Source organism: Perna viridis, chromosome 11 (genome assembly GCF_037379345.1).
Source record: "Perna viridis isolate PV_CMFRI_1.1 ecotype Kerala chromosome 11, ASM3737934v1, whole genome shotgun sequence".
NCBI classification, from domain to species: domain Eukaryota; kingdom Metazoa; phylum Mollusca; class Bivalvia; order Mytilida; family Mytilidae; genus Perna; species Perna viridis.
Genome location: NC_142455.1, coordinates 15,364,240 through 15,387,771, shown reverse-complemented (window position 1 = coordinate 15,387,771; position 23,532 = coordinate 15,364,240). Strand labels below are relative to the sequence as shown.

Below are 23,532 nucleotides of genomic sequence, written 5' to 3'. Positions count from 1 at the left end.
TTTGTATAAATGTTAAATTTTATATTTCCTTGTTATGAAGTTTTACTCTTTAAAAAAAGGCAGAAACAGCTAAGGAAATTTATTAGTAGAAAAATCTTTGAAAACGGGCTATTTGTTATGATAATGCCAAAAAATTTTTGAGCATTTTTAAAAAAACTTTTTTTAAGGAGTGTGGGGGGTTGGATATTGGACAGGGCTCACAGTATTTGTAAGTTGATCATATCATTAAAAGCATAAGGACTAGTTTAAAGGGCAACAGGTGTATGATGCGCTTAAAGCACAGCTCTTTATTCATATAATAATATATATACCTATTTGTACCCTACTTGCATCCTGTGCTGGAGTTCTGTTTTTACTCCTCCCTCACATATATTTACCCCCACCCTGCTTTTATAGAGAGTAATTACTGTGCAATTCTGTTTTAAGAAATAACAGACATACAAATGAGCTATGCTAGGTGTACATTTTCATAATTCATAGATTTTTTTTTTATTTTATTACAGGGCCCAAGACCAGGTGGTTATGGAGGACCCCCTCAGATGATGCCGGGCGGACCACAGCGGGGGATGATGCCACATGGAGCTATGCCCCCACATCCTTATGGTAAGCAATATATTAACTTCTAGGTAAAGATATTATTTGCAATACTTCTGAAATGAAAATGTTTTTGAAAAAAAAAACATTAATAGACCTTATACATTTTGCTGAGTGATATAGTGACTACATGCAATGGTAAGATTTTGCCCCACCTACTCTTGCTCAAACAATAATTTTTTACCCTATCCCCCTATTTGAATGGAAATTTCAAATCAGTGACCACTTGTGTCGGTGAATACAATTGAAAGTCCTGGATCTAGGTAAATATGATTACAAAGAAATTGAGGGACCTCAGACCTCTCCAAATTCTAACCCTGCCTATTTCTGGCATATATTCATTTTTTAATTTTCAGCTCTTGATAGATGAATGAGAATTTAGAAATACCTTACTTCACCCCATTTTGAAATTTTAAGCCATCTTTGTTGTACATGTATCTTTTGTGGTCTGCTGAATTAATTGATGCTGTACTGAGCTTTGTTTAAATATTTCTTTCAATTATATTATTTTCAGGGGTTTAAATTTACATTGACTGATGTCCATGTGCCTAAATTTCTGACCTAGAACCTTTGAAATTTCATTTACCCTACTGGGCCAAGTCCAGGGCCTTCAATTTGCATTGACACTTTATTGAGGGCTTTTGAGTTCACTCGAGTGGACCATGGATTAGTTAGATACTTTAAAAAAATCCAGGACCTTCCACTGATAGTAAATTTGAACCCCTGATAATCCAGATGAACTATAATAATCACTAGACATTTTTGTCCAGTCCATTTAAAAGTACAAGAGTCCTGACCTGCTGACCTAGGATATGGCTATCAATGATGTCTGTGCAGTGAATTCTTCTGATTATATTTACATGTAGATTTATGTATCAGACCTTGAAACAGTTCACCTTATTTTTTAATAACTGTAAATTACTGTCACTTTGTATAGTCAACAAATAAAATATGTATATTACTGTTACTATATTTAGCCAGCAGTTCATCATCAGGAGCAGGGAGTTCAAAGAGCAGTAAGTCGTACACTGCTTTTTGCTAGATTGTTGTCTTAATATTATAAGTGTTATACTCGTACTTTACAGCTCAGGTTGATGTGTCTGTATCATTTATGCATGCTAGGAGGGTGGGAGGGGGGTTGTGTGGTTGGGAGAGGGTGCAACTTTTATGACAATGTACAGTACTACTTTTAAGGTTTTGTTTGCAATATGTATAGTTGCTACATGTACATGTATACTTTATCAAACCAATAGAATATAGTATTATTACTAAATTAGTACCACCATATGAAACATCATTTATACAGAACCAAACAGGAAAAGTTGATATTTTATTAGTAGTGAAGTGCTAATTATGCTATTATAATTTTCATGAACAAAGATGTATATAATAAGTACATCACGACATATAAGAATCATCATGCATGTCTGCATGCCGGTCTGTTGTTCCAAAAACAATTCATTGGATTTATGGAGGTTAAACTTCCATATTGATGTTGTATGAAGGAAGATGGTTGGTTTTAGAAATTTGGAAGGGAGATAATATATCTACACAATCGGAATTCATGTTGAATGAAGGGCTTTCCCAGACTTCAAGTAGGCCATTATTTTCTTATTGTCCTTTTTCTGAAAGCAGCCCTTAATTTCCTTACTGGAAACCTGACTGCATTCAGACCATAGTGGACCAGCGTGTGTGAAGAGTGCCACACTTTATGTATGTCAATGACTCCATATGTAGTGTTCTTTCAGAGTAGGCTCCTTGGAGGGTACTACACTGCAGGTGGCAAAATCTGACGCCCCTCCCCATTTCTCAAATTATCTGAATGTTTAACAGCCACAACAATCTACAATCGATCAATTTTCTTAATGAAGCCTCAAAATCCCTAAAAGGCCCTATATTTTTTGGCTAATTTTACATTTTTTAAATTTTGAACTTCAAAAAATCCTTGCACATTTCCTGTCCTGAAATCCTAGATTAGCCTCTGTGGATTTACTTACACATTGTTAGGGCTTTGCCATGAAAAGTGGCAGTCAATTTATATTGATCATTCTGTCCCTCTGTGCGTTCTTCTATCCATTACAAACTTGTGTCGGGGTTGTAACTTTTTTGTATTTTGATGTGGGCTTTTGATGTTTGGTATGTGGGTAGATCACCTAATGATGATGTATCTCATCCCATGGATAGTGGTCTGTGACCTAGAACTTTGACCTCAAGATCAAAGTCCTGTATTTTTAGTAACAAACTCATGTCAGGGCTGTAACTTTTTGTTTTTTTAATTTTGATTTTTGATATTTGTTGTGTGGATAGATCACCTAAAGACAATGTGTCAGGTACCATGGATAATGGCCTATGACTTTGAACTTTGACCTTAAGATATATATAAGTTAATTGCCATAGGGGACCCACAGAGAATAGGATTCCATCTCAATGATTTCTAGTTTTCTAGAATTATGATAGTTAGATAGAAGTTCTTATTGTTTGTCAAAAATGTCCTTTTAATTCTAAAAAATACATACTATTTTCTGAATTTTGCCCTAAAATATGTCCTTATTTTTCACAAAATATTGCTTTAAAGCCTGCTGTCCTTTCATGAGTCTGCTCACAGTTACAAAGAAGTATATTCAGTATAGCCAAATAGATAATATATGTGAAGGATTTATGTGAGTCTAGATAATTGAGTTCAGAGAAGTGGATCAAACGGTGCCAGGGAGTAATATGCTGAATTCCTCATTTACTGACTTAAGCTGGCTCAGGCTGCAGACTCTGTTTCCACTCTTTAAACTCATTATTATAAGTTGATAGAACTGTATTAGGAAAGTAGAAGGTTATTATTACTTAGTATATTTCTGAAATAGGGGTATTTGGATAGGTCAGCAATTTAACATGATCATATATTTAGAAAATGTACTTACATGTACATGTATCTTCAATCTTTTAAAGAACTGTGAAAATACTTTTATTTGTGGATACCAATTTTTGTGGATTAGGGAAGAAACACAAGTTTGTGGATTCTTGAATTCATGGTTTGGAGGTTTTCGGTATACACATCAATGGAAATATCCTTTTCTTTGTGAACCAAAATTCCTGGTTTGGCCTACCCACGAAATAAACGAAAATTTGTACCACATGAACAATTGTACTCTCACAGCATATTCTCTGAAAACAGTTTACAATATCCTTATCTGCAAGAGATGCTTCCCTTGAAAAATGAATCTCTGTATGTACATGTACATGTACGTATTGTATTAAGAAAATATAGATGACCATAACATTTTACACTAGGAGAGGGGAATTTGGTGAGGGTTTTGATTTGGCTTTTAAGTATTTAGTAGGAATTTGATGAAATTTGTAATAAGCTTTAATAGACAATCAATGTTGTGATAAGGTTTTCTGCATGATACTTACTTGGAGTGTGAGTCCTTTGTGACCTCAAACTATAATGGTGCACCGTGTTGGGAAAGATGCCACGTTCCTTGCACGTTAAAGAACCCTGCTGTGGTATTCGATAGGAGTAGGAACCTTTGCGCTCCGCCACAGGAGGCTAAATTGCCCGACCTTACCCATCCCCCCTTTTTCTAGTGGCAATCAAAATTTGTCAACCCTATTGTCCTTGTGACCATCCTTTTTTTTATCATTTCATTTTCATTTTATCATCCATTTCATGTTCATTGTCTGAATATAGCTGAAATATTGTTGCTCGGATGTTTAACACCAACAAACAAAACAAACCTTTGTGATAAGGTTTTCTGCATGATACTTACTTGGAGTATGAGTCCTTTGTGACTTATAATTATTAAATGTTATATTGATCGGTGTTTATGGTTTAAAAATTGACGTGGTCATTTCATGTCTATAGTAGTATGCTCTGCTTAGCATTGTTTTCAGTTTGTGCTTAAGTCTAGCTTTCATAAGATTATGTGAGATTTTTTTTTCTGTTATGAATTTGATGGGTTAAAAAAAGGCCATTCAGTGCATGTTACACTGACTGAACTTTTATTGTTGTAGTAAAAGTGTTAAAAAAGTCCATATAAAACACCACTTTTAATCTAACTAAAGTCTATAAATAGGGTGTGCTTGATTCTTCCGATAAAGTTGGAACAGGTAAAGTATATGTCTAAAGTGTATGTACAATATAACAGTGTACCGGTACTTGTGCATTTTTGAATAATTAATTATTTCATAGATGACTAATAATGCATTCATATTCACAAAGATTAAGAGAACTTTACCTAGAACAAAGTGAAGATTATTTTTTTAATTTTGTAGAAACATACATCACTGCAATATATAGTGTTTCTTTGATTACATTTAACTGTTTATCTGATGTTGTTATATTATGTAAAACACCACCAGTTAATTGTCAAAATATACCATGTGACTGGATAAGCATAAATACAGAGCATCATAAATAATCCCACTCTCATCATTTACCTCTGGTGAAGGTCCAGTTAGAACCAAAACTGGCCAGGCTCATTAAAATATACATACTATTTTAGTGCAACTAGGTCTATCCCTACACTACAGAGAAGTGATGTCTTCATATATAATAACAAAAATATAGGAAAAATTTTGGAAAAGTTGTTAAATGTTGAACAGAGAGAGAGACACTCTGATTACTATATACTTCCTGCAAAGTAGGTGGTTTAACGATTAAGTAGCACTCCAGCTAAGAATCATACAAAATGTGATTCATGGGTAAAAAGCCTACATATTTTTATCTTTGATATTTTGTTTGAATTGCCATAGCAAACAGAAATTTACATTCAGCCTTTCATATAACCTGTGTTCTTAGGAGAACAAAATTATATAGAATGCTCTGTCAATTTCAAAATTAAGGGAGATAACTCTGTAAATGACACTCAAATACAATAGAATCTATTGGATTTTCAATGTTGATTTACTCCTAAGAGCAGGCAGATTTGAATGAATAATTACACATTTCATAGTATAGACCCATAAAATAACTAAATTACAAAAGTAAAAATATGTAGCGTTTTTTGGAGTGCACCACATTTTTAGCTCACCTGGCCAAAGGTCAAGTGAGCTTATGCCATCACTTGGCGTCCGTCGTCATTGTTGTCGAGGTCGTTGTCGTCACCAAATTTTTAAAAATCTTCTCCTCTGAAACTACTGGACTGACAAGTTTTAAACTTTGCATGATTGTTCCTTAGGGTGTTCTGCACAAAATGACCGTTAGGATTTTTGATCCATGAAAAAACATGGCCGCTGTTACTAAAAATAGAACATAGGGGTCAGATTGCAGTTGTTTGCAAATAACTCAAAAACCGTTGCCTTTAGCAAATTTCTGGCTGGGTAATATTGTTCAACATCATGAGACAGACCTATGCCAAAATTTTCAAAACGAAAGGTCAACTGATGTAGGAGTTAGGGTCCCTGAAACAGTTTTTTTTTTGTATTTTCGCATGTACAACTTTGAAAATCTTCTCAAAATCCATTGCACAGAATTCAATGAAAGTTGGCATATATGTTCCTTAGGGTATCCCACACAAATTTACTGTTGGAATTGTTGATTCATGTAAAAAAACATGGCCGCCATTACTAAAAATAGAACTTATGGGTCAGATGGCAGTTTTTTTGCCAATAACTCAAAAACCGTTGCCTTTACCAAATCTCTGGCATTGGGTAAAATTGTTACACATCATAAGAAGGACCTATGCCGAAATTTTCAAAACCATTCATTGACTAATGTAGGAGTTACGACCCCTGAAACATTTTTTTTGTTGTTTTTTTTTCACATGTACAACTTTGAAAATCTTCTTCTCTGAAGCCATTTAAGAGCATTGAATGAAAATAAGCATAATAGTTCTTTAGTGTATTGTGCTCAAAATGACTGTTGTGATTTTTAATCCGTGAACAGATATGGCTGCCTGTACTAAAAATGGAACTTAGGGGTCACAAGACAGGTTTTTGAAAAAAATTCAAAAATTGTTGCTGCTAGCAAAATTCTGGTTCAGGTCATGAAAATGCTATGAAAAGCATTTCCCGCATTTGACAATTTAGAAGATTTTAACTTAGCCTGTCTCATTCCTCAAGTTTTTCAAATAAGCAAATGGTTAACTAGGTGAGCGATTCAGGCTCTCTTGAGCCTCTTGTTTAGATTTTGCATGATTCTTACAAAAACAGCTACTTAAAAGGCGAGTGTATTCATTTGTGTTAGTCTATTTAAGAATAAATTGGTAATTAAAATGGTCTTTTTCTAAAATACATATTTCTTATAATGACCTTCTAAGTACCATTCTGTGTAAGAATCAGGCAATGGGTGGCATATCATTTTTCTCAATTTGGTCTTTTTTACCTCAAATATATTTCATACATCTAGAAAACAACTGAAAAGCTATTTGAAATTATCCTGAAGCATCTGTGGCATACTAGACTTTTTTGGACTTCTTATATAAGGAAAAAGTGTTGGAAAATTTTCCTGCCATTTTACCAAAGTGTGTTTCAACTGAATTGTTCAGTATCTTAAAAAGTAAGATTTTGCAAACACTTTAATGGTGATTTCTGGAGGTTGTTAGCTTGAAATACTTGGATAATGTAATTAAATCTCTACATTTTTTATATGAACTCAGAAAGTTTGTAGTGATGTATTGGTATGGCACTGTTGTTTGTGTCATGATCTTTCATAGACACTTGGTTTTCTTGCGATACTTAAGTTTTGGTTGACCAATTGTTACAAATTATTATGTGATTTTACTAACCACTAAAGGAAGGTTTCTATATAATTTGGAGTTTGAACCCTAACATTTTAGAAAAAGGGACCAAAAAGGGTAATATAAGGTGTTTTATGAAAACCCATGGAGAATGTCTGTTTTTCTTTTGATTTTGATAATTCGGTTTTATTGTGTTCCTTGTTCATTTCTGGTAAACAAATGTATCAGCAGATTTGATGCATTTTGGTCTGTTAAGGGATCAAAGAGGCCACCCAAAAATCATTTTTTTTTTTTGTTTTTGGTCCAATTTCCAATTTTTTTTTTATTGAATTCCTTCTGAACTCTCCGACTGCATCTTTCTTTCAGATTTCAGATATCTTGTATGGTTTTTGAGTTATAAGGTGTGAAAGGCTCCACACTTTTTTTTATCTTAGGTCTGATTTTGAACACTTTAATTTGAATTTCAAATTTTATGTGGTATTGTGTCCATAATGAATTGTAAATCTATATGCTTAAGTGTGTCAAAACTAATATTTTGTTCACACTTAACCCAACTGTTCAGGTTCAACCATTGAGGTTGTATTATTGCGGGTTTTTTTATTTCATAGGCCACACCTTATACACATTTTACCTGATTCTTATATGGAGAAGTACTTAATTGGTAGCATGTTTACTGAAGAATTTTGTTTCTGGTATTATAGAGGTACTTCTTTAGGAGCTGCAGGGGGCATTGATTTTATCTTCAAGGATATTTGTTATTGATTTAAAGACAATTTAAATTTTTGTGCTAAAAAAAAGAGTTTTTGACAATACATCATTTTTATGCCCTTGTATTGAAGTTGTTGTTTTGAAATAATCGAAGGATGAATACCTACCGATACATTAAATTTGTGACTACACGTGGCTGACATTGGTATCCTCAGTGAAAAGATATTGTTTTGTTCTTTTAAGTTCATTTAAAAGCATTTGACCCCAAGTGTGCCATATATAGGCATTTAAGGCTTGTGATTGTTAACAATATAAAAAAATGAAATTTTATTGTTCTAATCAAACTTCATTAGAAAAAAAAAGAATAAAACCTAAATACATTTGTAAATGCAGTTTAACCTGCCATTTTCAGCTCAGTAAAATCATTGCTAGAAAGGTTGATTGATGGATTGATTGTTGTTGTTTAATGCTGTCTTGGCAACGGGGGCCGTATCACGGCAAGAACATTTAATGAAATGAAAATACTAAAATCAAGATCAAAGTCTCTTCATAAAATCATGAAATTAAAACAAAAAGCTATTTACATATAAAAAGGTACGTAAAAGGTGAACCTAAGACACAAAATACACATAGGAACATTACTTCGATAAAATATTTAAAAATCAAGGAAGGTATCAAATTTAGATATTATTAAATAAACCAATGTTGCTAGAAAGGAAGAATTTTAGTATTAACATTATACATGTAGTTCAGTCGTGTCACTGACTTTTATTTTCATTGTTATTCATTTGACATTTTTCTGTAGATTAGGTGAATTTTTGTCTTTTATGAACAGTTTTACATCATTTATTTTGGGTCTTTTTACAGCTTGCTTTGTGGTAGGTTTTGCCCATCATTAAAGACCGTGTGGTGACTTGTAGTTGTTGAATTGTTCTTTGCTTAGCATTTGGTGGATGACTATCTCATTGGCAGTCATACCACATCTCCTATTTTTGTATAATATATATTCTTAGAAGTGACATGTATTATTTGTTACAAAACAAGGAAGAAACTAAAAAACGTCAAAATTTAAAATTATATTTCAAAGTTTCACTCAGGGATTTAACTCATTAACTTTTTCCAATCCAGGTACCTTTGGTTTTGTAGGAGGTACTTTTTATCATTTTCTTTTATAAAAATGTATGAAATTTTAAAGTTCAGGAAGTACCTTTCAGTAGTTTAGAAGGGTAAAAGTATGAGGTACCACCTCTTAATGAAAGTCCTCTTCACTGCTAAGAACTAAGCTTAATTCTTATGCAGTGATTAATTAAACTGTTTAAAACAAAGCGATTTATAGAATTTATCGTGGAAATGACCAAGATATCAGCCCTTTAAAACTTGAGATTGAATAGGAAATAGAGCCGTAGTACTTAAGTGGCCTTCGACTGGTTTGGTCGTTAAACAGATAAAATCTATTTTTGTATTGTTAGTTCTTTTACACTCAACCATAAGACAAAAAAAAGTTTTATATGTCATTTTTTAAAGAAACATGTGACGATATGTTCAGCGATTACAATTAGGCCATTTAAATAAACATTGTATCCTGTGAAGTGTGTGCAAATTGTCAGTCATGAGTTTTCTCAATTGTAGACAATTTAGATATCAGCCAGTAGGTCATTACAGCATTTAATCAACAATTAAATCATTCTGATGAGCTTATGATTGTATTTGGCAACACAATCAACCTATTTTGTAATCTCCTATAATCATTTTTTAATAATTCCAGGCTGGGTATACATACTAATACTTCTTTATTGGTAATTACCCTAGAAAGCAAATTCTCATATAAAGAGAAAAAATTAGAAGAAATTTAATATCTTACAAACAAACATAAATTAAGTGTTTTTTTTTGGTTTTTTTTTTTACTGGACCATGTTTATTTTTTTATTGCTCATAATAATTTTATGGACACCAAGTAGACAGTTTCACACAAACAACCAGTCATGAAAAGGTATTTATGTCTACTGACCAAAATTATTTGAGTTACATAAAGATTTCCATGTCATTTTTTCCATGAAAACTGAATAAGGGAGCCTGAGGCATTTTTTTCATATTAATGATGGTGCTTTAATCATAGTTAAGATTGTCCGTCCATCATCAGTTTTCTGGATTTTTTTTCTAAACACTTGCAGATATTGACATGATTTTGGGTATATAAATTCATCGTGATAAGTTACAGGTCAAATATAACTTTCATTCTGCTCCAATGATTTTTACCGAAATTACGGGCCTTGAACTTAGCAAAATTCAAAGAAAAAAAAGTTTTTAGTTTTTTTTTTTCTAAACATAGATATTGACCTGATTTTCGGTGATAAATTCACCACGATAAGTTACTGGTCAGGTATATGCTTTGCTCTGCTCTGATGATTTTTATCGAAAATATGGGCCTTAACTTAGCAAAATTCACAAAAATAACAGTTTTTTGGACTTTTTCTAAACGCTTGCAGATATTGACATGATTTTTAATACAGAAATTCAACATGATAAGTTGAAGGACAAGTTTGTAGTTGGTTCCGTTCCATTGATTTTTACCAAAATTACAGGCCTTGAACTAAGCTAAATTCACAGAAATAACCGTTTTTCAGACTTTTCTTTTCTGAACGCTTGCAGATTATGACATGATTTTTGGTATATAAGTTCACCATGATAAGTTACAGGTGAAGTGTACATTTTGTTCTGCTATGATGATATTTACTTTGGATTAACTAGAACTCAAAGAAATCACAGTCTGGAGTTTGAAACAACCATTCTGAGTAACAGAATTTAGTTAGAAGATAAAGGTTTAATGCCTTAAAAAAAACACTCTTATTCCTTTTTTATCGGGGTCCTTCTACATGTATTTCTCTTATAAACAAATTTACTTGAGTATCCAACATGGGGACATGTGGGGTATATGAGGGTGCTCACTAAGGTTCTTTAAATAATTAAGAAACTTGAACTTCAAAAGAAGACATAAAATATAATTGTCTGTAATGAGACCTGTCTTAAGGAGATAGAAATGGAAAGGGAAATAACTTTTGAAATCAGTGAAATGTTCGAATCATATTCAATTTCTTTAAAGCCTCTCAAGCTTTCATTTGAAACAGAATGAAATCGGCAAAGTTATTTTGATGCTGACATGAGATTGATGTAAAATGCTGAATACAAACACTCCAATGATTTGCATAAGTTATGTCCCTTACCTTAGGTCTACCCTCATAACTTAACCCTTAAAAATATGAAAATAAGTATAAATCAGACTTTTTACAGTCCTTTTTTCAGTATAAATGTAAGTTGTACCTTGGTAAACCCAAACGCCTGTCAAAACTAAACCAATTTCAAATTCCCAGATTGGTCCTGTTTAGACAGATTTCTTTATTTTCTCATATAAGTATCAGTCGGTATAAAAATCAGGCAGTAGGTGATTTATACATGTCAATAAGCCACTGAATTCAGTTTTATTTCATGTTCACACACAATTCCTGATCACATAACCAGCCTTTGTTTTTCATTTTGTGGTTGGGCTTTTGAGATAAAAATTATATTGATTGTACATGACATTGGAACTTTGCAAGAGTTATTGTTCCTGATTTGGTTTGATTTAGTTGATTTTAATGGGAGATAAATGTATGATTTTCTCAGCAGTGCAGATCTAAATACAGAAATAAATATTGTTATGTAAATATACAGCATGTGTCGATTTAAAAAGCAGTGTTTGTTTGGTGGGTTTTACTACACCATGAATCCCTTTGCTATTGGAGGTGTCTGAACTTTATGTGGACAGGTACTTAATTACAAAAAGTTTTTGACCTCTATGGGTAAAAATGAGATCAATTACATACTTCAGATGTAAAACTTTCATTTAAGAGTATTATACATGTATGCTGTGTACTTTTAAACTTTGACGCAAATGTAAGGTAAATGCCCATGTGTTAGATCATACATGTAGACTATGTACTTAAAAACTTAGACATTCAAAGGTTTTACATAATTTTTGATGTTCCTGTTTCAGGCCAATGGAGACAGTGGTTCTAAATCAGTTCATAACAAAATGCTGTATCATGTTGGCTATATCTATGTCCTAGTTTAGCACCCTCTATTTATGAGTTAACTCTTCCAAAATGATGTTTATGGTTACAAGGAAACAAAGATATGAAGTGGAAATATTGTTAATTTTTTCAGTGGTCAGTCAAGGCAACAGGGTTATATATATAATAATGTTAACTCACACCTAGGAATTTTTTTCATAAGACTAAAGTATAATATGTATGATGTCCCCCTAAACTTGGAGCTTAGAACATAGGTAGGCAGAAACACAATATTAATTAAAGGAGAGATGCCTAAAATTCATTATTTATGACATGAGATGATATAAAAATAAATTTGTGTGTGTGTGTGTTTTTTTTTCTGGTTATTTTTTTTTTAGTTTTAGAAGGTACAAACAGCAAACAAACATATTTTTGATTAAAAATGATTAAGAATACCATTCCAGTCTCATATTTGAACATAACCTCAATTAGATATAGATACAATAATTTATGTACATTACATATAAATATGATTATTTATGTACATAACATATACATATAATTATTTTTGTATATTCAGTTTAAGCGTACCTATTGATTATGTCTTCCCTGATTCCAGGAGAAACACATTGTCCTGTCTGTCTGTCTGTTCATCAGAAAGCCCTCTAATGGGTCAAATATGTCCCTGATGTTTTACGTATTTAATCAAGTTTAAATTAAAGTCAACTCAGTTATTTACTTCAGTGTATAGATGTGCTTGACATACATATGTATTTTGGTTTTCTTTTATTTGAAGGAACTAAGGAAACATAAAAAGTGAGAAAAAGGGGTGTGTGTGACATTTGATTCTGGAAATGTTAAGCTATAAGAAAAAACGTAACATTAATTCGAAAATTAAATATCAATTAGTGTTTTACATTGCTTTTAGTTTTATTCCTAACAATACATGCAAATAAATTTCTGTTAATCTGTTGTTTAATTTTTGGTCTGGTTTAATTTTGTGGAGATTCTTTCTTTCTATAAAGGTTACAGAATTTACATGAGGATGAGATATTATGCAGTCAATATTTATAGCTATATGTTTTTACAGGTATGCGACCAGGGATGTCACCAGGAATGCCCCCACCTCCTGGACCTCCTGGAATGCAGACCCCCATGGACCGCAAGAGGATGCCTGATCCAAGGGCTGTGCATCACATGAAAACGTAAGGGTTTTGCTTATGATTGTAAAACCTTCTAGAGCAGGAACTGCTTACCCTTCCAGAGAACTAAGTTCTTCCCAGTTTATAATGCTTCAGATTTTCTGTGTCGACATTTTTTATTCTTTTGTGTTGTATGTTCTTCAAGTGGTGATCTTGTCAAAGGATTCTCCCTTTGTTTGCACATTTGGTACTTGATTCTCCCTTCTTTGCAACTTTGGTCCTTGATTTTGTCAAAGGATTCTCCCTTTGTTTGCACCTTTAGTCCTTGATCTTGTTGAAGGATTCTCCCTTTGTTTGCACCTTTGGTCCTTGATTCTCCCTTCTTTGCACCTTTAATCCTTGATGTTGTCAAAGGATTCTCCCTTCTTAAAGTTCTTTGCACCTTTAGTCCTACTTGTTCTTTTTTTCTGACAGTTGGTATTGAGTTCACTTTGACATTATGTGACATCAACGATTCTTAACCATGGCAACCTAACCGATGTTGCTTACAATCTCGTATTTCATTGGACAAATGTGATAAGAACCATGAAATTCAAGGCTCCATTGTGGGAATCGGTGTCCGGAATATTTCAGTCACTTTCATATATTGAATAATTAGAAATAGTTTTTTGTTGAACCAATAAATAATTGAAACAGTCGTAATCAGATTTGGGTATCAACAAAATGAGAATATGTGTTGGCTATCTTTTTTTTTTTAAAAGATAATACTTGTTTAAGTACTCAGTTCCACAGGTGTTTTCTTTTATGCATTCTCCCAATTTGCTATGAAGTTTGTCTGCAATTTAGGTCTAAATTTTTCAATAGTACTTATGTTCAAAATCACAAAGTTCAGGATTTTACAGGTTATTGTCATAAAGTACAGCCACAAATATTGATAAGTAGCATAAACTGGTCTATTATCTGGCATGGTAGATATGTTAAACTGTAATTATAGATAAGGAAAAATAATTCTGTAGCTTTTTTCTCAGGGTTGCCATTCTTTGGTGAAATATTTAATGATGGACAAACTCATTTGAATTTGTTTTATGCACCAATGAAAGCTATAAGTATTTTATGTTAGACATTTAATGCTTTCTTAATGTATACACTTAAGTAAAATACCCTTGTCTCTAAGCAAAATAGATATAGGTGATGAATGTACTCCATATGAGAAAAAAAAAACTTTTTTGGCATCCTGTAACTCATAGAATGGAGTAAATGAATCATGTCAAATTTAATTTATAATGACTGATGATCACCTGATAACAAAATATTTACCTAAAGCCAACATGACATTATTTTCATATGTTTAGCTCCAGTGATGCAAACTGTCTCCAATATTGTTTTAATCAGAATTCTTAATTACACATTGACATTCCCTACTCGACCTTAGTTTGGTTGATCAGTTTTAGATATGTATGCTTGTTTGCCTGTTTGATTTTTCCATCTATTATCCATCCAATCTCCATTCCTGATCACCATTCAGTAAATTACATTTTGCCAGATATGTCCAGATACGAGACATCAGCCCTACAATTCGGATAAGCACTATTTATAGTGAAAAATGTGAATCTTTTAATCATGGTAGGTGCTGTCGTTATGTTCCCATTTTTACAACCTACATATTAAGTGTGTGTGATCTAATCCCATATAATGTTATCAGTATAGAAGGCCAATTCAAGTTCCCAGTTTTTAACACTGGAAAATACAGACAGATTAAAAATAGATAAAATTTTCTCAGGCCCCGATTTTAAAGAAGGGAACAGGCCTGTATTAAGAAAAATAAGACAAATCTGGCTCCATGCATTAAACAATAATGAAAATAGTGACAGATTAAAAGATTTTTACTGTTAAAAGTACAGGAAAGTATAAAGGCAAGGTTGAAAGTTCAGTAAAAGATTGAGGTTGAAAAATATTTTTAATCCTGATTAAGAATATTTAAACTGGTTCTCATAAACCATAAAATGTATACACTTTCAATTTTGCTTCATTATGGCAGTGAGTAGGTTATCAACTTAAATACCTTAGCCCTTTGACTTTCAGATTTTTTTAAGGGTTGTCTAGTACACAGAAAAAAAAATGTTTTTCATATGTTTTGAAAACATGTGAAAAACATATGTTTCTCATCTGTTTTTCATATGTTAAGGACCACCATGAAAAGCATATGTAAGAATAATAAATTATTTCATGAAAAATAGGTAAATAAAAATCATATGGTAATTGTATGTTTTCCATAGGAATTAATATATGAAAATGGTATGGTTTTCATATGATTTTGGAAAACTGTTGTTTCCATGTGATTTAAATGAAGTAAATGAGCAACTCGGACTCTAATAAAGACTGGGAGCATGGACCAATGCACTGGTTGCATATGTGTCATCTGCTTTTCTAGAAACACCTGCCGAGCTGCCCATAAAAAGTCAAGTCTGGGATAGACGAAAGAAGAATGGAAAAGTATGTCATGTTGAACAAATCAGTTCTCATGGTGCAAATAGATACACAGTAATAATCCACAAGTTCATGATGACAACCATTAAACATCTGTAGTGATGACTTTGATCTTGTAGCAACATAACCCAGTTTCAGAAGCATGCAAGCTTGAAAGCCAGAAAAGAGGATACTGTCATGTTATGTGCTTTATTGAAAATGTATGATACTTTTACCAGAGTATTGGTTTCTAACTTTAAGTTTTGTAAATAAAAATAAAATTATCATTTGTTATATTTAGGGTGTTGCCATTGTTCCGCTATGAAATGACTGGATATTTTCATTTTTCTTTTAGGAAGCATAAAAAGAAGAAAGTTGCAGACAAGATACTACCACAAAGGGTATGTTGAATTCATTGATGGTAACATGAAGATGTATCATTGGTGATTTTACTAATCTAATAATACTAAACAAACCCTGAATAAACCAGATACTTGCCCAAACCACACCCTGAAAAAAAAAGAACATATCGAATGCAAACCTTGAATAAACCAGATACTTGCCCAAACCACACCCTGAATAAAAAAGAACATATTGAATGCAAACCTTGAATAAACCAGATACTTGCCCAAACCACACCCTGAATAAAAAAGAATATCGAATGCAAACCTTGAATAAACCAGATACTTGCCCAAACCACACCCTGAATAAAAAAAGAACATATCGAATGCAAACCTTGAATAAACCAGATACTTGCCCAAACCACACCCTGAATAAAAAAGAACATATCGAATGTAAACCTTGAATAAACCAAATACTTGCCCAAACCACACCCTGAATAAATAGGAACATATCGAATGCAAACCCTGAATAAACCAGATACTTGCCCAAACTACATCCTGAGTAAATAGGAATGTATCAAATGCAATCCCTGAATTAACCAGGGTCTTGTTTCATAAAACATCTCAAATTGAGATTTTCTTCAAATCCTTCCTTAACTCAACTTTTGGCCAATCAGATCACTTGAAATTGAAGATTTGAGGAAAAACACAGGACTTGAGGAAATTCTTGAGGAATACTTGAGACTCTTAACAAACCAGATACTTGCATAAACAATATATTTCCCTAAACTAACCCTGCATAATCTAGATATTAACCTAAACACAACCACGAATAAACCAGATGATTGCCCAAACCTAACCTTGAATAAACCAGATACTTGCCTAAACTTAAGATAAATAAGAAATCTGTGTTAAGCAAACTCAGTAAATCAGATATCTGCCATAACCACAACTTGCATAAACCAGATACTTGCCTATGTCAAACCCTTAAATAAACTAGATATTTGTCCAAACCAAATCCTGAATGATTTAGAAATCTGTCTAAAGCAAACTTTGAATAAAGTAGATACTTGCCTAAACCATACTCTGTATAAGTTATAAACCTGTCTAGGACAAAATCTTCTGATTACCATCTGTGCCAGTTTCAATGCATTTTTGCACCTACATGTACATGCATATCAACAGGTAACCTGCCTAAAAGAACTCTCTAACCATATGGGGTACATGTATATTGTAGAAAGATTTCGCTCTACTTTAGTTGTCTACCAATGAAAATGACTTTGTTCATATGAATAAGAAAATCCTTTCCCTATGTGTTAATGAATGAATGGAACACTGTAATTATACAAAATTTTATCAAATACTTCAATTATACATTGTTACGTTAAATATAAATGAAGATTATTTTTTTCAATTGCCTGTTTTGAGCTTTATTATGAAGATCTTTTGTTTTGTATGGGTTAGTATCTATCCACAGTAATATATGGGCCCATGCATCCATAGTCACATCAAGTTTTTCAATTTTTTAAAACAGCAAATTTTATGATGTCATATGACCGTGATGTAGAGCAAGTATAACTTTGAATGTCAAGTTCGTGATGTCACAAAAAAGGAGCAAATTCCTTCGAAATCAGTCATTACTTGATGATCAACTTATGTTTCTTGTTCTGGTACAATAAATATAGATCTGACAAGGTGACTATCAGAAACTGATTTGAAATTGTGGACTACTTATGGACGAGGGGCGTTCTTTATTCCAATGCGCAGGCGCGTAAGTCTATTTTTACAGTTGTCAGGTGCAAAAACATGTGTTTGTTGAGTAATCACAGTCTATAGTTCACATGGTGTTTTAATAAAATATTTCTATTCATACTGCAATACCTTATTTGGATTTTTTTTTACATACTGCTCCTTCTACATACCAGGTGTGAAATAGTACAAGGACAGTACTATTTAAATTGTGATCATAATGTGATTAAAATGATTTCACAGTTTAGAGCCTTACCAGGCCAACTAGAAACCATACAAAATGCAGTGAAATAAGTATAACCATTTTACTTTCAAGTCCTTTAACTTCGAAATTGGCAATGGATTTTCCTGTAAAGTGCAGTAATACTAGTTAGGTGCTTTCTGTGGGAAATTGATTGTAATTTTCAACTTAAGAGAGGAAAAGCCTCCTGTACTCATTTATTTGTTATTCTAAATAATCTACTGTAAACATGATACCTTGCTCATTCTTAACCTACTCTCTTCCTTAAGGTTTAAAAATTTTGTGAATTTCTTGCATTTTTGATACAAAAAATTATAAATAGCCTGGGCCTGTTTAATGACTGAAACAGATTATTGTTATAGGAAAGATAGCTCGACTATTTTCCTCTGCAAGTAAAAACCATAACATTGAAGTTGCTATTTTTAATTATTCACTATCATGTTGCCCATAATTTAGTTTCTTCTGCAATGGGAAATAACTCCTACCAGCAAAGCACTAATGAAATGAAAAGCTAACATGGTTAGCTATAAATGTATAACATTCAGTCTTGAATTCATTCATTGTCAATTTTTTGTCTTCTAAAGCATTTTGATCTCAAAATAAAATCCTGTACAATTGTTTGCATGATTCTTACATGTGAGAGTCCCTGTCACTGTAAAGTTTGATAGGGACCATGATGATTTCTTGTGCTCATTATTTTCCCTTAACATATTTTCTAGCTAGGTTTTTGACCTTTTGTGCCTTGCTATAATAAAATAAGTTAATTGAGTGTATTGTAAGTTTATGACTGTCACATGAGAAGGTATTTAATTGATTCAATAACCTTTTTAGAAGAAATATCTTTTTTTAGACTCAAAATTAGAATTTTATTATGGTTACTTTAAAATGTACTCCCACATTTTCTCCCTTATATAAAATATGCTCTACATTTCCATTGAAATCTTAGATTAGTCAGTTTTAAAAATAGAAGACACATTTAGATAGCGTAAAGATATACTTTTAAATAACCATGAAAATTAAAATTATAGTAACAAAACACTCAGAACGACCTGACAGCATTTTGGAGTCATATCATTGGTTCTTTATTCTGTGTTTTAGATAGTTTAAAACTTTGTGTTGACCCAATAAAAGAGCTTTTTCCCTATCTTTAAGCCACTTAAGTTTCAGTTTGCTTACATTGTGACCAGCTGTCTATGAAGTTTTGCACTAGAATTACTGATGAAAGTTTTTTCTATGTAGAATCAAAAACTGGCTAATGTTTACAAGGCTATTTATGCAAGTAATTTTTCACTGTATTAATATGAAGAGGTTCTAAATTATAAGACTTGGTCTTTTTTAATGGACATCTTTGATTTAGGTAGGTATCTTACTGTCCAACATATCCACAGATGCCTTTCAGAGAAGGTTTGTTTTCACAGGAAAGATCTTTGAATTTATATGGATACATATGATGTACAGCTGTCTGTCAGTCTGTCTGCTTTTTCATAAGCAATAACTAAAAATGCTTTTGATGAATTTTGATAATTTTTCAGTGTTTGATATCATGGAGGAAAGCTCCCTGCTGACTTTTTCCCCCTTATTATTGGTTTCATAGATAATGAACTTTTAACACTAAAAAATAAAAACAAAGATTGACATGCTAATCATGTTCTTAATTGTTTATGTGTTGGTCTTGTACATGTCTTTCTTTTGAGGCTTATTTGAACCATTGTTTATTTTTGTCATTAATGCATGACCTTTTTTTCTATTTTTGGTATATGACAAATAAATTTCATACATGATTTAGGCTACAGTTGAGTTATGCCCTTAAAAATGGTATTACTAACTAGGAATGGTCATCATTTTTGTGCCAGAGCAGTATTCCTCAGAAAGAGATACATGTATTTTAGGTCGACACATGGCATTTAATATACATGTTTCAATAATGTTGAATATACTTCTATGATTGAATTTAAATATAGCATGATACATACTGTACTTCATTTTTACCATAATTTTCAAACCTCGTGCACTTCTTTCTCGGTTAAAAGTAACGCCACGTGTTTTCCGAACTCATGCTAACAGTTAAGTCTGTAGCAAATCCCCCGTGAACATGCGTATAGCTCATGCATGCATATACTTGTTGTTAAAGTTCAATATTAAGGATATAAATCACACAATTTTTTTTTATCCCCCCTTTTTTTAATTTGATGGCTTGAAATGTTACGAATTTCAAAAATAATGACTCTAGTAGTTTCTTTGACTTATTCTTTGTTACTTGTTTTTGACTTTTTGCTAACTTTAACTTTTACAAATCTTCTGACCCAATATAATGAATTTAAACTTGATATTAGTGCACTTAAATTTTATTTAAAGTACAGCAGGAGATGTAAACAGAATACAACCTTCAACGACTTACGGTTGACCAATTTCTGTTTTGTCACAGATTTAAATCTCCTTTTACCTTAGTGTAGTTGTCCGAAAAATGTTTTAAATTGTAACTATGAGCTTAAGGACGGGCAGTCCTTTTCACAAAAAATCGTAAGTGTAAAATTAGTCGTAAGTTATTATGTCATAATAGAGTTAAGTATTGTGATGTCACAACTTACGACTAATTTTACTCTTATGATTTTTTGTGAAAAGGGCTACTGACCATCATGTACTAATTCGTAACCTTGAAATTTTGGAGGGGGTGTTTTTTAGAGCAGAAAAGTTAAAACTTTTATGAAGCTATTGCCAAAGATTTTAAATGATCATGCCCTTGGTTCAAAACAATTTCTGCTTAGATTGAGTATTTGTACCCCATGCAATGAAACTTTAGGGGGTGGTCTTTGGCATATTTTTTGCATCTTTCTAATGGTTTGTTTAACAAACTGGGTTAATATAACACAAAAGTCTCTGGATATTGATATCCATTTAGTTGCTCATTATAACATTATGAATTTTTTTACTATAAACCGTAAAATGTTAATATATTTTGTATGATCACAAAATATTTGTGGTTTCATAATGGTGTGGCGCTGTCTTCATCTATAGAAAATTGTTTTTTGTGCAATAAATTGAACATTAGTTGGTTGATATTGGTGAAAGGCTTGAGACTACAAAAGGAAAGTTGGTATTGATTTTGGTTGATATTGTTGAAAGGCTTGAGACTACAAAAGGAAAGTTGGTATTGATTTTGGTTGATAATGGTGAAAGGCTTGAGACTACAAAAGGAAAGTTGGTATTGATTTTGGTTGATATTGTTGAAAGGCTTGAGACTACAAAAGGAAAGTTGGTATTGATTTCGGTTGATATTGTTGAAGGGCTTGAGACTACAAAAGGAAAGTTGGTATTGATTTCGGTTGATATTGTTGAAAGGCTTGAGACTACAAAAGGAAAGTTGGTATTGATTTCGGTTGATATTGTTGAAAGGCTTGAGACTACAAAAGGAAAGTTGGTATTGATTTTGGTTGATATTGTATGTCATTGGTACATACAAAGTCAAAATAATTAAAAGCACAGACTGATGCTTTGAATAACAGTAGCTCTATATTCCACAAACAACTTCAGTACAGCTCAATATAATGCTCCATACTTCTAGACCTCACTTTCAACATCTGTTACTAACGTCAACTCTCAAAACTGTCATAGATTCTCAAAATGTGGGAAACCTTGTAACGTCATTTGGAATCAAAATTCACAGCACTAAATGAAAAGGTCCACAAACTGTAGTGCATAGAGTTTTGTATGTTAAATTAAGTGGTCCAGTAATGTTTTTTACTAGAACATTATAAAGTTTCAATGGAACTCTCTGTAGTTCAATGGTTCCACAGATTTTCTAACATAGGATTTCATCATACATTTACATTGCAAATTTTGGGTATGCTGTAAGCATGTTTCAAGGAGTAACCTCCCATATGTTGAATTAAAACTAAAGCATTTGAATGATTAATAAAAATTGCTTGTACGTGTATGTTGGAAAAACCTATATCTAGAAGTAATGAAATGGGAAGCCAAAATCCTGCAATGATAGGTTCTACTGTCTGCAATACAAGAAATGAAGTCTCAGAGTTTTAGGGGTTTTGAAATTTAGTACAGTGTACTGCAAATATTGGTTAATAATCTTTGATATAATTTAGGTCAGACAATTCTTACCACTGGCCAGATGAATCCCTTGGGACATTTGAAAATACAAAAAATACAAAATTCAGGCTAGTGGTATATTTCTTTCTAGTAGGGCTTTATCAAAAGAGTTTGATACATTTGGACTGAAGTTTTAGTGTACAAAAATAATCAAGGAAATTGAGAATGTGTAATACACGCAATTGTTTTGCAGACGACCTCTTAGATTTTGAACCTTTACGATCAAAATAATTTTTGCCGCCTTTCCATCACAGGAACTTCCCTACTATTGCTGAACACTAGTAACTACACAAAGATTTCATCCAAATGTAATGTAATTCTTTTAAATCATTCAATACCCCTTTTATAACCAATAATATGTTTCTTTCAAAAACTCTGCTCAATAAAATTCTATTATTTCTGCAAATAAAATGAAGATTTATGCTTCAAATCAACTGAGTTCAGATTTGAGGGACTCCTTGAAAGATATTTAATAATAAATATACACTTAGGGAATTTATAGTTCTTGCAGTAATATGTCAAGAAGCATTAAATGTGTTAAAGTGTGTTCCATTTAACACAATTATCTGTAAAATTCTCCATCCTATCATCCTATCATTATTATTTTACCATTAATAAACAAGAAGTGAAGAGCAGTGGTTTTAACCTGCAAGTACAATTGGCGGGAAAATTCAAATTGATACAAGTGTCTTGTTTTTGAAAATCTTAAATTCATTAAGGAAATTATTTTTTGAAGCTGAAGTTGGTTTTATTTGAGTATAATAACAGTAAAGGATAAATACCCTGTTAATATATTTTTTTGTATTTAAATGCAAATTATCTGTTGGTCAGGTTTTGAAACTTTTGGGAAAAAAAATATGAAATGGAACAAAATTTGTGTAAAATTTGATCAGTAGTATGAAAAATGCAAATTATGATCACAGTTTTATTTTACATCATATAATCTTCGAAGTTTTGTTTATGCTACAATTTTCATAAGATATTCAAAAACCACCAGTGCTTCGATTAACCATGCGCATTGAGTGGTAATTAAATTTCTGCTTATGAGGGTACCCCAGTTTTCCATTTTCCATGTGCTTTTTTTTATATACATTTCATGAAAACAGCAACAGATTCCCTTAAAGCCTATTCTTAAATCAAACCATATATTTGCTCTCTATGGTAAAATTTAGAATTAACATGTTTTCTGAAGCCTGCATGTTGAAAATCTCAATTCTAACATTTCTTGTGGAAAAATATTTTAATCCACTAATTACTGCTGAAGAATTTTTGTTTCAAACATTCAATGATACTTGAATCTAGTATTGATATCTCTTTTTAAGTCAGTTGTACCAGATCATGCCTCGAATGTTGTTCAGATTACTTAGCAGTACTCTTCAAACCCGACCCATATATCATGTGTATTATTAAGTAGCACTCCAGCTAAGAATCATGTAAAATGTGATTCATGGGTAAAAAGCCTACGTATGT

At 32.2% G+C, this 23,532-nt stretch overlaps 1 protein-coding gene across 2 annotated transcripts in view; it reads left to right on the top strand.

Moving 5' to 3' along the window:
* LOC148603095 (SWI/SNF-related matrix-associated actin-dependent regulator of chromatin subfamily D member 1-like) overlaps positions 1-23,532 on the top strand; it is a 73,947-nt gene that overhangs the window by 23,370 nt on the left and 27,045 nt on the right. The window contains exons 2-5 of one of the 2 annotated variants that reach the window (XM_088553721.1): positions 504-603; positions 1,572-1,610; positions 13,110-13,224; positions 15,983-16,028. In XM_088553721.1, the coding sequence (XP_088409847.1) occupies positions 504-603; positions 1,572-1,610; positions 13,110-13,224; positions 15,983-16,028 (300 nt within the window). The remainder of the gene's footprint in view (positions 1-503; positions 604-1,571; positions 1,611-13,109; positions 13,225-15,982; positions 16,029-23,532) is intronic. The other variant, XM_088553722.1, reaches the window with a different exon arrangement.